Source organism: Macaca mulatta, chromosome 15 (genome assembly GCF_049350105.2).
Source record: "Macaca mulatta isolate MMU2019108-1 chromosome 15, T2T-MMU8v2.0, whole genome shotgun sequence".
Taxonomy (NCBI): Eukaryota; Metazoa; Chordata; class Mammalia; order Primates; family Cercopithecidae; genus Macaca; species Macaca mulatta.
In genome coordinates, this window is record NC_133420.1 from 72,299,145 (window position 1) to 72,316,666 (window position 17,522).

A 17,522-nucleotide genomic window follows, 5' to 3' on the forward strand; every position below is an offset into this window, starting at 1 on the left:
AATCCCAGCACTTTGGGAGTCCAAGGTGGGTGGATCACGAGGTCAGGAGTTCAAGACCAGCCTGACCAACATGGTGAAACCCCGTCTCTACTAAAAATACAAAAATTAGCTGGGTGTGGTGGCACACGCCTGTAATCCCAGCTACTCAGGAGGCTGAGGCAGGAGAATAGCTTGAACCCAGGAGGCGGAGGTTGCAGTGAGCAGAGATCACATCACTGTGCTCCAGCTTGGGCGACAGTGAGATTCTGTCTCAAAAAAATTTTTAAAAAGTCTCCCAGCAAAGAAAAGCTCAGGACCTGATGGCTTCACTGCTGAGTTCCACCAAACATTTAAAAAAGGACTAATACCAATCCTACTGAAACTATTCTGAAAAATAGAAGATGAGAAAATACTTTCAAACTCATTCTACAGGACCAGTATTACCCTGATTAAAAAAAAAAACCGGCCAGGACATATGAAGAAAAAAGAAAACTAGAGGCCAATATCCCTGATGAACATTGATGCAAAAATCCTCAACAAAGTACCAGCAAACTGAATTAAACAACACATTAAAAAGATCATTTGTCATGACCAACTGGTATGTAAAGATAGTTTACATCTATCTTTGTAAAGATAGGTATGTAAAGATAGGTATGTAAAGATAGTTCAATATATGCAAATCAATCAATGTGATAGATCATATCCTCGGACTGAAGGACAAAAACCTTCCATGGATATTGTAAAAGTATTTGATGACATTTAACATCTCCTGATGATAAAAATCCTCAAAAAACCAGGTATACAAGGAACATATCTAAATACAATAAAAGCTATATATGACAGATCCAGATCCACAGTTAATATCCTATGGAATGAGGAAAAACTGAAAGCCTTTCCTCTAAGATCTAGAACACAACAAGGATGCCCACTTTCATCACTGTTATTCAACATAGTACTGGAATTCTTGGCTAGAGCAATCAGACAATAAAAAGAAATAAAGAGCATCCAAACTGGAAAAGAAGAAGTCAAATTAACTCTGTGTGCAGATGATGTGATCTTATATTTGGAAAAATCTGAAGACTCCACCAAAAAAACTATTCGAACTGATAAATAGTAAATTCAGTAAAATTCAGAAAAATTGCAGGATACAAAAATCAACAGCATTTCTATATACTAACAGTGAACAATATGAAAAAAAATCAAGAAAGTAGTCCCATTTACAATAGCTACAAATAAAATAAAACACATAGGAATTAACCCAAGAAGTGAAAGATCTCTACAATGAAAACTATAAAACACTGATGCAAGGAACTGAAAAGAACACCAAAAAATAGAAAGATATTCCATGTTCATGGAATGGAAGAATCAATATTATCAAAATATCCAGAATATCCAAATTAATCTACAAATTCAATGCAATCCTTGTAAAAATATCAATGACATTCTTCTCAAAAATAGAAAGGAAAAAAAAAAAAGGCCAGGCACGGTGGCTCATGCCTGATATCCCAGCACTTTGGGAGGCCAAGGCGGGCAGATCACGAGGTCAGGAGATCGAGACCATCCTGGCTAACATGGTGAAACCCCGTCTCTACTAAAAATAAAAAAAAAATTAGCCAGGCGTGATGGTGGGCGCCTGTAGTCCCAGTTACTCCAGAGGCTGAGGCAGGAGAATGGCTTGAACCCAGAAGGCGGAGCTTGCAGTGAGCCAAGACTGCACCACTGCACTTGAGCCTCGATGACAGAGCAAGACTCTGTCTCAGAAACAAACAAACAAACAAAAAAAGCCTAAAATGTATATAGAGTCATAGAAGATCTAGGACAGCCAAACCCATTCTGAATTTAAAAAAAAAAAAAAAAAAAAAAGCATACTGGCATAAAAACAGAATAGAGAACTCAGAAATAAATCCATATACCTACCGGAACACATTTTTGACAAAGATGCAAGGAACATACACTGAGGAAATGCCAATTTCTTCAATAAATGGTACGGGAGAACTGGATCTCCACAGGCAAAAGAATGAAACTAGAACCATATCTCTCACCATATATAAGAATCATATCAAAATGGATTAAAGACTTAAATTAAAACCTCAAACTATGAAACTACTAAAAGAAAACATGGGGGAAATTATCCAGAACATTGGTCCAAGAAAAGGTTTTTTTGAGTAATATCACACAAGCAAAGGAAACCAAAGCAAAAATAAACAAATAGAATCACATCAAGTTAAAAAACACCTGCACAGCAAAGGAAACAATCAACAAAGTGAAGGGACAACCAAAGGAATAGGAGAAAATATATGAAAACTATCCATCTGACAAGAAATTAATAAACAGAATATATAAGGAACTCAACTCACTAGCAAAAAAATCTAATAATACAATTAAAAAATGGACAAAACGTCTGAATAGACAACTTCTCAAAAGAAGATACACAAACGTCAAACAGGTATATGAAAAGGTGCTCAACATCACTGATCATCAGAGAAATACAAATCAAAACTACAATGAGACATCATCTCACCCCAGTTAAAATGACTTTTTTCCAAAAGAAAGGCAATAGCAAATGCTGACAAATATATAGAGAAAAGGGACCCTTTGTACAGTGTTGGTAGGAATGTAAGTTAGTATAACCACTATGGAGAACAGTATGGAAGTTCTTCAAAAAGTAAACATAGATCTATCATATGATCCAGCAATCCCACTGCAAAAGGAAAGAAATCACTATTTCAAAAAGATACCTGCATTCCTATGTTTATCACACAACTTTTCCACAACAGCAAATAACCTAAGTGTCCATCAACGGAGATGGAGGGCTACGTAAAGAAAATGTGGTCACACACACACACACACACACATATACACACATATATATATATACACACATACTATGAAACACTACTTGGCCATAATAAAGAATGAAATCATGTCTTTTGCAACAATATGGATGGAACCAGAGGCCATGATCCTAAGTGAAACAACCCAGAAAGAGAAAGTCAAATACCGCATGTTGTCACTTACAAGTGGAAGTTAAACAATGGGTACATATGGACATACAGAGTGAGACAATAGACTCTGAAGATTACAAAAGATGGGTGGGAGGAAGGTGAAGGTTGCAAAATTACCTACTTGGTACAGTGTTCACTATTCAGGTGATGGGTACACTAAAAGCCCACACTTCACCATTACACAATATATGCATGTAAGACATCTGCATAAATATATACAAATTTTAAAAATTTTACAAATAAATAGATAAAGTGCCTGGCAAATAGTAGGTGGCCAATAAATGTCAGATTCTTTTTATAAATATTTAATTATCAATTTTTACTGGAATAAAAGAAAAAGATACCCTTACTATCCTATGTATGAAGATTTTAGAAAAATTATGTCGGTCTAAGTTGATGACGATGTCCTAATATTATTACCTGAAACTCTAGAAAAAAATCTGAAAACTTTAGGAAAATCTTAACAAAATCATTCCCTCCAAAAATGCTGCTTTTCTTATGAGTTAACCACAGGACCCATCATTATCTGTAGTTTGCAGTTAGCCTACTGTAGGAGCTTGACTATTGGCCCTCTGCAAGTTCTCAGTTAGTTGAAATTACCTGTGTGAACATCAGATAAATTTGTGGACATTTCTGTCTATTCATTTATTTTCATTTCATTTCTATGTATGTATAAATGTATGTTTCTATGTTAAATTGATACAACACTGCTTTTAAACTTTCGTTAAAGTATATTATTTTCTGAAATATCTTGAAAGTAGTTTGTAATGACTATCTAATAGCCTATTATAGGGATATACATATCATTATTTGTTTAAGATTCACCTGTTGTAAGGTCTTTTAGGTTGTTTCCCAATTTTTTTTTAAATTATTTATTCAGATTTAATTTCTCTTGCATTCTCAAAGAAGCCAAGAAAATTCAGGTATGCATATCTGTTTGATTTTACAGAATAGACTGAGGTATAAGGCAAGAATTAACTATCTTTTAATGTCTTGAGTTCTTTATCTCATGTGTGTTATTGCTAATTCGTTCACAATTTTAAGCAAATACTTTTCCCACTGCTGTAATTAAGTCACAATTCACAAAATGGAATGGATTTCTCAATCTGAATAAAAAACAAGACTTTTACTCCTAAACTATATAAACACACTATGTGTGACTACTGCAATTCACAAACTTGGATGCTGAAGTTCATTCAACCATCTGTTAAAAGGAACATTTGAACAATTCCAATAGGAAACAAAGATAAATCTCCAAGTCATCCAATACAACAGAAACCCAAAACTGAGAATGCTGACTGCTCTCTTCAAAGAGTGAAGAATGGGCCTCATGTCACACAAGGCAGTGGAAGCTAATGGATGGGGCCCTGGAAGGTGCATTGGCCCAGACCCCCTCCCACTGGCCCTGGCGCAACGCGTGCTCGGACTCACTCTTCCCCGTCTCTCAAAGCCCATTCATGCAGGGGTGAGTAGGAAAAGTAAGGTCCTCCACTGATCTTTAGCATATGGCACAGGACTTTCACATAGCTGGTTTCAACGAGGGCCCTTGGACCCCGCAGGAACTCGTAGCATGCAGGATCACTGCCGGGCACCTGCCAGTACTCCAGGTAGTTTTCTTGCACAAAATCTTGGGTGAGCAGCTTCCTGGGATCCGCAAAGATACTGTGCTCCCTCTCCTCAAACACCTCCAACACACTCAGCTCCTCCCAGATTTTCTCCTCAGGGGCGCAGTCGCCCTCTTTTGCGATGGCCAGGAGGATTATCAGGAGGCCTGTCTTGGGCATGATCTGATTGTCACCCAGCAGGCCATCGTAGGAGAGGCCCAGGCAGGTGACAAAGATGTACAAGTGGCCAACTGGGTCCACTTCCATCAGCTTGATGCCAAAGACCAGCTGCAAGGAATCAGGGGCTTTGCTGAAGATCACAGGAAAGAAGTACTGGCAATTTCTCATGACACTCTCCAGCATTTCTGCCTTTGTGACTGGCTCCCTGGCTCGATACTTAAGGAGCAGAAAATGAACCAACTCAGCCACTTTTCTACTGAGTGCTGCTTGGAAGCTGGACTCCAGGTCAGAAAAGGCGCTTGGCCCCTCCTCTTCTTGGTTGCTGGAGTCCTCATCAGATTGGCTCCAGAGAGTGTAGCTGATGGTAGTGGGAAGGGTGGAGGCTCCTGAGGACTCTGGGGAGGACCCAGTGACTCAGCAGCAGGCACCTCCCCCCGGGTGACTTCCACTACAGTAGAAGAGGAGGAGGGAGTCTCCTGCTCCTCAGTAGCAGAAGCCTGCGCACCCACCAGGCCCAGGGCCTCTCCTCCGGCTTCAAGGCGTTCTTCAGGCTTGTAGTGTTGACTCCTCTGCTCAAGAGGCATGCTGACTCTGGTCAGGGCAGCAGGCGGGAGTGTGGGCAGGAGCTGGGCAATGGAAACCCACAGGCAGATCTTCTCCTTCCGTGCTCCTCCGGGGGCCTCTGGTCCTCCTTGTCAGCCTGTCCCCTCAGAACCTTGCCTCCTCACCAAGCCTAGGCCTGCTTCCCTCCACCAACATCAGGCCGTTGCCTGTTTCCCAGTTTTTAAATTATAATGATAATGAAAATGTAATAATTATCTTTACAGGATATCCTGCTTAGAATATCAACTCATAAACTTCATCTAACTTTTCCTCATATGCTGTGTTTCTCTTATTGATTCACTATTTATGACACACTCTCCTATGTTAAATTCTTTAACATTCACTAGAGTTTATTTCCAGGTACTGTGGCAATCAGAATATTGTTTCACTCATTGTCTATAATATATTTTACGTTAGAGTATTGTACTTTTTCTTATTTTTGTATTATTCTAGATGAGTTTTATAATAGTTTTATAGTATTACCCCAGCCTCAAAAGAAATGTCATGAAATTTTGATTGGACATAAGGCTTGTAGTCTTAATACAGAAAGAGCACTTAAAAATTAGCAGAGTTGGTCGGGCACGGTGGCTCACGCCTGTAATCCTAGCACTTTGGGAGGCCAAGGTGGAAGGATCACAAGATTAGAAGATCGAGACCATCCTGACTAACACGGTGAAACCCCGTCTCTACTAAAAATACAAAAAATTAGCCAGGCGTGGTGGCAGGTGCCCATAGTCCCAGCTACTTGGGAGGCTGAGGCAGGAGGATGGCGTGAACCCAGGAGGTAGAACTTAAAGTGAGCCAAGATCATGCCACTGCACTCCAGCCTGGGTGACAGAGCAAGACTCTTGTCTCAAAAAAGAAGTAAAGTTTACTTTTTGAGATTCTCATCCTATATATGGTATATATATTATAAATGTTTTTACCAGGTGTCATTTCTCTTTTAATTTTTATGGTGTTTTATTTTTTGTAAATTCAGATATATAATAAAAATGCTTTCCTTTTCAGTACTTGTTATTTCTGTCATTTTTAGAAAAGCCTAGTCCATATCAAGTGTATACAAAATACTTGCCAGCATTTTCCTCTACTACATTTATGGTTTCATTTTTGAAATACCAAGTTTCTAAACTATGTAGAATTCTGACAAAAGGTATAAGAGAGGATTAAAAATACTTTCAAACAAATGGTTTAATAATTATTGGAATGTTCTATTGAATACTCCATGTTTTGCCAACTAATCTGAAACACCACATTAATCATTAACTAAATTCTTATATGCTTGATTCTATTTCTGGTCTATTCATTTCATTTTATTCTGGCTCCAATACACTATTCAACTAAAATTATTGCAGCTTTAAATTGAGTATCTGCAGGAGCAGGCATCTTCTTCCCAGAGTGTCTTTCAAACATTCTTCCACATTTACATTTCCAGATGCTTTCCAAAAAAACAACCCAAACATGTTTAATAATATGCTTATGAAATAAAGAAACAACAAAGTAGAATCTCTTATTACAGAGGGGATTTCCAACTTCTACCACAATATATGCACAAGCATTCAACAGATTTTTTGGGGTGGAAAGAGTCAAAAACTCACAAACTGGGGTACAGTGGCATGATCTTAGTTCACTGAAGCCCCAGTCTCCTGGACTCAAGTGGTCCTCCCACCTTGGCCTCCCAAAGTAAATAGATTTGTTTCAAACTTACTGCAGTTGCCACTCGAATATTTCCTGATAGGGGTCGTATCCCAGAAGGAGGCCTTCCTGTTAATCCAACTCCACCTCTTGAAACAGGGCGAGCTGCTGAAGATTTGTGATTGCTGGCCATTGTTTCTTTACTTTAATCACTGTTTGGAAGCAATAAACAGTTCAATCCTTTGATGTCTTCTCTAGCAAGACAATAACGACCCATCATACACTTACATTTAATTCACAATTGTTCTTGCAAGCTGCCATTCTGTGTACCACTACAAGGTTAACTTTGTTCAAATTTGACATTGTGCTCCATTTAGAACTATGAGATTGTTTCTTGCAACATTCCTTCCTCCTCTTTCTATTATCTTACCAAAATGCAAGCCCCTGTAGTTATCTATTTCTTTAGTATTCTCATCCTATACTCTGGTAAGTTTTCTCTCCTGTCACAGCCAACATCTTTCTTTGCTCTTAATCTTTTCTCTGCATTTTCTGGTTCACAATTAACTCTCTTATATTCTGAATCTTGTTACAAGTACTTTCTATTTTCTTAACTTTAACAGAATCTTGGCTTCCACTGAGAGTAACACTTTCAGTAGTCCATTTGTTTTAGCTTCCTGTCCTCTTTTAAAGCAAAGGAGGTGGCACTTTTCTTGCTCCCAAATGTCACTTTCAAAATATTCTTCCTTACCTTTAAAAAAATAAACAAGAGGCCAGGCGCAGTGGCTCACACCTGTAATCCCAGCACTTTGGCAGGCCGAGGAAGGTGGATCACGAGGTCAAGAGATCAAGACCATCCTGGCTAACACAGTGAAACCCTGTCTCTACTAAAAATACAAAAAATTAGCTGGGCGTAGGGGTGGGCGCCTGTAGTCCCAGCTACTCGGGAGGCTGAGGCAGGAGAATGGTGTGAACCCAGAAGATGGAGTTTGCAGTGAGCTGAGATTGCACTACTGCACTCCAGCCTGGGTGACAGAGCGAGACTCCATCCCCGAAAAAAAAAAAAAAATTAAAAAAAAAATAAACAAGATTCACTTCCTCTGAGGATCTGTGAATGCAACAATATTGCCTTGATCTTTCCTGGTTGCTGGTAATTTGTGACTTCCTAATCTCTCCTCTATCTTTACTAAAGTCTTTTGTACCTAGTTCACAGCTTCTCTATTCCAATCTCACCATCATCCTGGATGACTTCCATTTGGATACTAGATCCAATACCTAACATTGCAGCTTCACAGTTCCGTGATCTCAACTTTAGCAATGATCTTAACTCCATTTCAGTCACTGATAGCCATGGCAATACATGGAGCTTGTCATCATCTGGAATTGCTTCATCTCAAACATCTTAATTGAAATACTCTATTCTTGGGTCTTCTCTCCTTCTACCCTTTTCTCATCTTCATTCCTGCTACACCTGCCTTTAAACCATTTCCTTAATTTACTCATTTTCTCCCGGTTTATCAGCCCTCTCCTATATTCATCAGAATATAATATTATTTAAAATTATCTCATAATTTAGAGTAGTAGTTTTCAAATTGTTGGTCACATCCATTAGTGAGTTCTGAAAACAATTTTGCAGGTTATGACCAAGATACTAAAATGTGAAATAAAATTTAAACAAAAAGAGTTCACTGAACATACGAAGGGTAAACATTGTTTCAGTAAATTTTTGTTTCAGCTATATTTACATAAATTTACACATATGTGTTTACTAGGCTACAATATAAAAATGTATGTCCTATTGTAGGTCATATAAAATAGTTATGAAGATACTTATCTAGAGAGAGAATATGGAGAAAAAGAGAATAGTGCCCAAGATTGTCCTGAGGAACATCAATACATACAGATCACACAGAAGAGGAAAATCTAGTATGAGAGAATGAAAATTAAGGCCCAGAAAGCAAAGAAAAAAACCAGGAGTGTATGTCAGAGATGCCAAGAGAAGGCAGGAACAAGCCATGCCATTTACAGTTGGAAATTCAAGTAAGATGAAAACTGAAATATCCAATGGAGTCCCCATCCAAGAAGTCACTAGTGATACCCTGACAAGGGTGGTTAAGAACTCTCCTCCTTCTCTCATGAAATTAGTGTCTCATGAGCACCATCAAATAATTTGTATCCTGGAACTCTTTTCCACCCATCTGGCAAAATCAGAAACCCTTCTCCACATCCAACCTGAAGTGTTGAATATTGCTGGTGGAAATCATACAACTGTACAGACTGGGGTACCGCAAAGTGATAGTCACAAATCTTAGTTGGACCCTCATTTCAGAAAGTGTTTAGCCTTGTTAAGATACCTCTCTACTTGATAATTCTCATCCTTAACTACTTTTCAATCTCTGTTCCTGCCACTCTTAGCAGATGACTCATTTAAGAAAATTACAACTTGAACTCCATCACCTTTGGGGCACATAAACTTCTCTACATCCATTCTGCCCTCCTATCTCAACAGCCATTCCTTCTGTCATTCAAGATCAATCTCTACTCTGATTTACCCTTGATCCCACCTTCTTTGTGGCATTACGCTCACTGCTACCAATATCTTTAAACTTTCTCCTTTCCTTCAGTCTGTTACCATGTTCAATTCTTTTCTACCTTCAAAGACTTATTTCTTGACCCTGCAACCACCTCTATCTAACTGTCCCATATATCCTTCCCTTATGCAGCCAAATTCTTATGAATAGCTTATATCCGGCCAGGCGCAGTGGCTCACGCCTGTAATCCTAGCTCTTTGGGAAGCTGAGGCTGGTGGATCATGAAGTCAGGAGACCAAGACCATCCTGGCTAACACGGTGAAACACCATCTCTACTAAAAAATACAAAAAATTAGCCGGGTATGGTGGCAAGCACCTGCAGTCCCAGCTAATCGGGAGGCTGAGGCAGGAGAATGGCGTGAACCTGGGAGGCGGAGCTTGCAGTGAGCCGAGATCGAGCCACTGTACTCCAGCCTGGGCAACAGAGCAAGACTCCATCTCAAAAAAAAAAAAAAAAAAAAAAAAGAATAGCTTATATCCACTATTTTCTACTGCTCTGTTTCCACTATCTCCTGGATTGCTACTGTTTGATTCAAATGACCATTGCCAATACTGCCAGTGATGTAAATGTCATCCTACTTTACTGGTGTCCACATTTATATGAAACATCTCCATGACACTTCCCTCTCTTCTGGTTCTTCTTTCCGTCTCCTTGAGACAGAAATGCTTATATAGAGCATTTTCTAAGATACCATCCACCATCTTTTTCTTCTCTCTCTCTAAACTCTCCTTGGCCCACTTATCCACACTCAGGGTTTTAACAATTAACAACTGATTCCACACAATTTCATATGTCCAGCCCTTATTTTAGCACTCAGCTTGTGGTGTTTATATCCAAATAATAATATCTCCACTTAGACGTCTAAATATTTCAAAATAAACATATATAATCCAAACTCATTATCAGCTCCGCAAAATTTGTCCTTCCTCTTGGTATCACCTCCTAGTCACAGAAGTCAGAAACTTAGTCCCTGATATCTCCCTCTCCCTCACTTCCCATGGCTGATCACATAGTTCTACTGAGTTTGTTTTGTTTAGTTCTACTGATTTTGTTAGTAAGTGTTTAACAGGTACTTTACTCTATTTCTACAGCACTGGCCAATTCAGGGCATCACTGACTCAAGTGGACTATTATACCAGCCTCTTAAGTGGTCCCCTTGCCTAACACACATTTTGCCTGTTACTTTCTCAGGGAATCCTTCCATGACCAGTCCATAACTGGTCTTGGAATCTTCGTCTTCTTCAATTTCAGTGTATAGACCTCTTCTATGTGCTGCCATGCATCCTGTGTATTTCTTTATTCCAGAAGCTATCACACCACTTGAAATGATCTGCTTAAGTATTTCTTGCCCTTTATGGCAAGAGCTGAATCTTAATCATCTTTATATCCCCAACATCTGTCTCAGTGACAAGCAAAAACGTTGTTCTCTTTTGTACCTTTTAAATTTCCTCCTACATAAAGGTATTGCCAATTACAAAAATTTACTAAATTGTTAAAAAGCAAACAAAGCGTGTGTTGGACTAAAATGATCTCTCTGTTTCTACACTGTATGTCCAGTACTACTTTTCTGACTTTTCTTAGCATTATTCATAATCAGTCCTTGGATTGCTTCTATTCTTTCTACAATCATGCATCTTTGTAACTCCAACTATGTGCCTGGCTCACTAAGCAATGTCTACAGTTCTGCCCTTTCAACTGGGCACCAATTTTGAGTTTTCAATTGTTTATCTGAAATTTCCAGTCAGATCTCTCATTTGAATACGTTCACACCAATCTTCCTGACCCCACTAGCTCCCTGATTCTAATTCCTTGCCATTTTGAACTCTATGTAGAAAGCAAAAGAATTTCAAATGGAAAAAGTAATTTCATGAAATGACTGTTTGAAAAGAAAGACAGGGTGTATGATCAAAATGGTTTTTCCACAAGTAAACGAGTACAATAAACATCTCTTTCCAGTGGAAAAGATATTACTCTAGGTTTCCTGCTAACTTTGAGAAAATGTACAACATACAGAAATTTCACCCAATTTTCTTTTCCACCGCTTTACTGTCGCAAAAAAAAAAAGCTTACCATTATATTATTACCAGTCGGATTAAGAGGGGGGCATTAGCAACAAATATACCACTAACTCCGGGGTTATTCAATCAAAGAGTCACACAATTTCCAGTTATTCACACAATCAGAGAGGCAGCCTGGCCTTTGGATCCAGAAAAATTAGCGATACAAACTAGTGCTGACAAAGTTAGCAGCTGCATAATCTTGCCACCTTACTTAGCCCCTCAGGATTTCACCTTCTGTAAAACAGAAGGGTGACAATAAGCTCTACCTTACAGAGCTGTTGTGAAGATAAGTATTAAATTTAAAACATCTGGCTTCTAATTATTATTCTGTCATTATCCTCCCTAAGTCAACCGTTCTCACACGTGAAAAAGTGGAAAGTTGCTAACTGCCCGCACTGTGATCAACAGACAGAAATAAATCCCTTCCACTGTAACAGGTAGAAATCTATTTCTTTGACTAAAATCCTTTAGCCCATCGTGGTCCTTCCCTCCGCTCTGTGCTTGGCGGGTCTCCTGCGGGGAGTGGGGTAGTGGGGGGGGGGGGTTGGGCTGTTGGAGGAGGTCTGTTCTCACCCTTCGCCGGACTAGAATTGGTACTTGCCTGGCCCGACAGTAACAGCTAAGACCCAGAGTTAGAATTTGTTTTGTTTGGAGCAGATCAGCATCTCCAAGGCAAGAGAACAGACACGGGAGGGAGGGAGGAAGAGATGGGACCCGGGGTTTCTCACCTCCGCCGGCGCGGAAGGGGGGCGGTCGCCCGACTCGCGTGTGCCCTATAACTTCTTTCTGAGGCCCACGCGCAGTTTTCCTCTGCTCTCAGGCCTACCCACTAGCGGCCGTGCGCCGCGGCGTATCCCGGCAACGGGGGCGGGATAGCGGAGCCTCCTCATCCTGCGTGACCAATCCTCCGCCTCAGCCGCTGGTTACACGCGGAGCTCTCGCGAGAATGGAGGACTGATGTTTGTTTCTTCACCACTCTTCAGAGATTTTTGGAAGAAGTGGGAAAGAGCGGAGCGGTCGGAAAACGTTTTATGTGAACGTTTGCTTTTCTTGATAATCAGAGCAACCTGTGTGCCTTACCTGAAGTAACTCTAGCGAGTTTTGCTATGTCCCTATTGTAACCTCACGTCGGCTAACGTGTAACAGGTTACATTTGAAGTTATTACGTGGTAGGCAGCACTGTGCAATTTTCTAAATTCGTAATTAGTGGTAGTTTTCCTCCCTATTAGGACTGCATAGCGTACACAATGCATCATGACGTATGGATGCGATTCTGGCACCAACTGTTCTGTTCCTCATTTCACCAGAAGCTTTGTGTCTTTAAGCTTCCTTTCATTAGAATTTGGATCCAAGTTTGTGGGGAAGACTGTGAATTCAATGGAAAGTGCCTTTTTCTTTTTTTTTTTAAAGAACTACTTCATCTCAAATCCCACTTCTCTAATAAAATAACTTTTACTGTATGTTTCCTTCCAATCTTCATAGATAGAGCTTAAATGTGATTGCATATGTATTGGGATTTTCACATTATTTTACACATATTTCCAACTTGCCTGCCCTCAAGGAGTTAAAAATCAGTACAAAATGAGATTATGTCATGTGGCTGAATTCCCCCTTAGTTTCTGAAACATTTTCATGTAATTATCTCATTAGAGCCCACCCTATTTGCAGTGGCCATTTGTCATCCTTTTGGCAGAGTTTCTCCCTTACCTTGTCCCCAAACACCCTTACAGGAACTGGAAGTGACAGATACTGGCTTTCCTAGTCTTCCTTATTACTGGGACATGAGTATTATTGCTTGCTAGACTCTCCAATCTAATTTGGTGGACCCAACTCAAACTTGAATGACAACCAGAAGCAGGACTTCAGAGAGTCTGTTGAAGTAAGGGTGACAGCCACGGTAACTACATCGTTTCCGAGACTGCAAAGTTCTATCACCAGCAACCAGTGTCCAGCATCAGTGTGTTGGTGCAGGCTGCAGTGTTGGTACCCAGAGGCTTTATTGGGAGGAGAACCTCTAGCTTGTTTCTTCAGCTTCTGGGAGAGTCTGTGAGCTGCTTGATGTCCTTTAATAAATTCATTTTCAGCTTTTATATCATTTATAGATGATTTCTGTTTCTTGCACCTAAGGACCCTGACAGATATTAACAGTTGAAATTGGCAGAACAGATACTATTATCTAAGTTTTAAAGAGATTAAATAATATGCTTAAGCTCATTTGGGTAATAAGTATTGATCCCTGTCCCCATATCTTTTTCATGATGAAAAAGGAATAGAGAATAGGAATACATATCACATATTCGCCTCTGAGCTTCCTGAGAGTAGGCACCGTATCTTATTTGACTTTGGATCATTATGTATTAGGTTCTGTTGCTTTTAAGGTTATATCAAATTGTAATTAGGTTATATCAAGTTATAATTTGGTTAGTAATCAGGTTATATCAAATTGTAATTTTATTGTAAGACTACTTGTGTATCAAGTTCCTTTCTGTCTCTAGTCCTTTTCACTGCAATTCTCTCTTCCTGGAATCTTTGTCCCTCTGCTTTTCACTGTCCAAAGTCCTGTTCATCATTCAAGTCTTAACCCAAATGTCTTTTATTAGAGAGGTCTTCTTCTCTGACAGTCCATACTAGATTAGTGCTCCAACTCCTTCTGGTCTCCCACCTCATTATATGTCCTCAGTGCACCCTGTACTATTCCTGTTAGAAGGTAAACTTTGGAACATTAAAATTTTAAAGAGCTTGTTTGAACAGACAGCAATTCATGAATTGGGCAGCTCCAAATCATAAGTGGTTTGGGGCTCCTCTAGAGGTAGCTGAAAGCTTTCAGAGAGTAAATGCAGAGCATAGCAAAGAAATTATTTGATTGGTTAAAGTTTGAGCAGTTGTCTTATTTTGACTGTTCTTGTGGCAAGTTCAAGACAATATAACTGATGACTAGTTGGCCACTTGTAATTCTATTTTAAGTTTGTTTCCCTATGTAGGAACTCAGTGCATTAAAGCGACTTCAGTCTAATGACCTCCAATTTCATTATTTTAACACTACATATCACTCATTATAACTTGCAGTTATATATTTACTTTTGTTGTCAAAGATAACAAACCCTGACAGTAAGGACACATTTTTATCCATAATTTACTACTCCAATAGGGAAAATAGTCCAATGTGAAAGGAATTCAACCTTGATTTGTACAGCAGTGATTGGATGTTTTAAAGGGAGAATGACAGACTAGGGAAGGGGGCAAGTGGGTACTCAGTAGAGTCAGGGGCAATAAGGCCCAATGAAGAGGATACCACGTGGTACTGAATATGGCCAGTCATGCTTATGTAGCCCAGGGTGCACAGAAGAAAAACATTAACAAAATAACTCAAAAATGTCTTTGTAGGATGTGTGTAGGTTTTTTAAGAAAATAAACTTTTTGGCCAGGTGTGGTGGCTCATGCCTCTAATCCCAACACTTTGGGAGGCCAAGGCAGGATGGTCACTGAGGCCAGGAGTTCAAGACCAGCCTGGGCAACATAGTGAGACCCCCCCCTACAGAAAATGAAAACAAAAATGAATTTTAAAAAAGAAAAGAAACTTTGAGGAGTGACATCATTAAGTTATTCTACTATAAAATAGAGAAAAGTTAGTGAACTTACTAGTGAATAGGTACATCAACTAAGATTTTGGATACACTGGTAGGAGTGTCTATTGAAAGAAGATGGCTATAGACATCCAAATGCACATGTCCTTTGACCTAGTAACTCCACTTCCAGGAAGTCAGCACGTATTCACACTGAATTCATACATATAAATGACATATGCTCATTGTCCAAGGTTATTTCTTTGAACAGTGCATGTTACAGAGAAAGAATAGGAAAAAAATCAAACAACACTGAATTAATAATGCTACAGTCATAAAATCACATGAAATTTGGCCATCTATAAAAAACGATGCCCCTTGTATACTGATATTGCAGAGGCTGACTACGAACCCCAGAGCTGGTATAAAAATATTTTGGCCAGGCGCGGTGGCTCACACCTGTGATACTAGCACTTTGGGAGGCTGAGGCGGGTGGATCATGAGGTCAGGAGATTGAGACCATCCTGGCTAACATGGTTAAACCCCGTCTCTACTAAAAATACAAAAAATTAGCCAGACATGGTGGCAGGTGCCTGTAGTCCCAGCTACTCAGAAGGCTGAGGCAGGAGAATGGCATGAACCTGGTAGGTGGAGCTTGCAGTGAGCCAAGATTGCGCCAGAGAGTTCCTTATCTGATTAAAAGCAAAATTTCTGGTGAATGATGCTACCATAAATCCCCTAACTTATGGCCTTGAAGAAGCTGGAAACACCACTCCTAACCATATAGATGAACACAAACTTTCTTATTTGTTCTCCTAAAAGTCAATGTTTCTATTTTTCCCTGTAAAAGCTGTTTCTCCCCCACCATTTTCCCTACTTAGTTATGTAAGCCTTAAAGTTTAACCATTTGACTAGCCAGCTGCTGCTTTTGTTGGCTGTTTTATGCATAAGAAATTGATATTTTTCTCCTGTTAGTCTGTCTTTTGTCAGTTTAACTCGTAGGCCCTTGAATAGTGAACATGACAGGGTAGAGGAAAAGTTTTCTTCTTCCCATACAATATGGAAAGTTTTCCAAGATATATAAACTAAGGTGAATAAGTATTCAATGCTAACATTTTCTTGCATCTGTATAAACAATCTTTGGGAACAACACAAGAAACTGAGAAGCCTCCAGAGAGGAAAACTGGGTGGTTAGGGTTTGAAAATGTGCATCCTTTACATCTTTTGAATTTTAAACCAAGGAATGCATTATTAATACTTTTTAAAAATAAACTTTTGGCCAGGCACAGTGGCTCACGCCTGTAATCTCAGCACTTTGGGAGGCCAAGGCGAGTGGATCACCTGAGGTCAGGAGTTCGAGACCAGCCTGGCCAACATGGTGAAACATGTCTCTACTAAAAATACAAAAATTAGCTGGGCGTGGTGACAGCTACCTGTAATCCCAGCTACGCGGGACGCTGAAGCAGGAGAATTGCTTGAACCCGAGAGGCAGAGGTTGCAGTGAGCCAAGATTGCGCCATTGCACTCCAGCTTGACAACAAGAGTAAGACTTCATCTCAAAAAAAAAAAAAAAAAGTTAAAAAAATAAATAAATAAACTTTCAATAAGGGGACAATAAAAATCATAATGAATATTCACATTAGCCATCTTTCAATGAATTATGTAATTATCTAGACAATATTTCAAAGCATATGAAAAGAAAGGATAAAGTGTCCTTAAATGTTTAACAAAAAACTTATTAAAAGCCAAGAAAAAAGCTTACTAAATGTATTAGCACTAGAAGAATGTTTTTCTCCTTTTTGGGCACCAAAAACTTGAAAACAGCAATTATCTTTTGGGATATTGAAATGTATTAGCTTTGAAACATTTTCTGCAATGTTCTACAGGACCGGCAAGACAAATGTGATTTAGAAGCTGATAACCATCCTTAAAGATGAAGTTCATATTTCACTGTTTGTTTGTTTTTTTTTTGAGACAGAGTCTTCCTCTGTCGCCCAGGCTGGAGTGGAGTGGTGCTATCTCGGCTCACTGCAACCTCTGCCTCCCAGGTTCAAGCGATTCTCTTGCCTCAGGCTTCTGAGTAGCTGGGACTACAGGTGCATGCCGCCGTGCCCAGCTAATTTTTTGTATTTTTAGTAGAGACAAGGTTTCACTGTGTTAGCCAGGACGGCCTCGATCTCCTGACCTCATGATCCACCTGCCTCGGCCTCCCAAGTTGTAGGATTACAGGCGGAGCCACCTCGTCCAGAATAATTAGCTTGCTTTTCTATAGAGCCTCCTGCTCTGGAGTCATGTAACCAGAGGTCA

General features: G+C 39.6%; 1 protein-coding gene and 1 pseudogene across 7 annotated transcripts in view; both read right to left on the reverse strand.

Annotated features, from left to right (window-relative positions):
* Positions 1 to 12,494, reverse strand: part of IFT74 (intraflagellar transport 74) — a 120,659-nt gene extending 108,165 nt beyond the window's left edge. For 6 of the 7 annotated variants that reach the window (XR_003723239.2, XR_013404804.1, XR_013404805.1 and 3 more), the window contains exons 1-2: positions 12,381 to 12,494; positions 7,077 to 7,215 (exon numbers count right to left, since the gene is read on the reverse strand). Coding sequence is in view for 3 of the 7 variants with exons in the window: in XM_015117584.3 (XP_014973070.3) it covers positions 7,077 to 7,196 (120 nt within the window). In the remaining 4 variants the exon portion in view is untranslated. The remainder of the gene's footprint in view (positions 1 to 7,076; positions 7,216 to 12,380) is intronic. The other variant, XM_077965997.1, reaches the window with a different exon arrangement.
* On the reverse strand, positions 4,412 to 5,679 carry LOC106993720 (melanoma-associated antigen 3-like; annotated as a pseudogene).
* Positions 12,495 to 17,522: the final 5,028 nt, after the last annotated feature.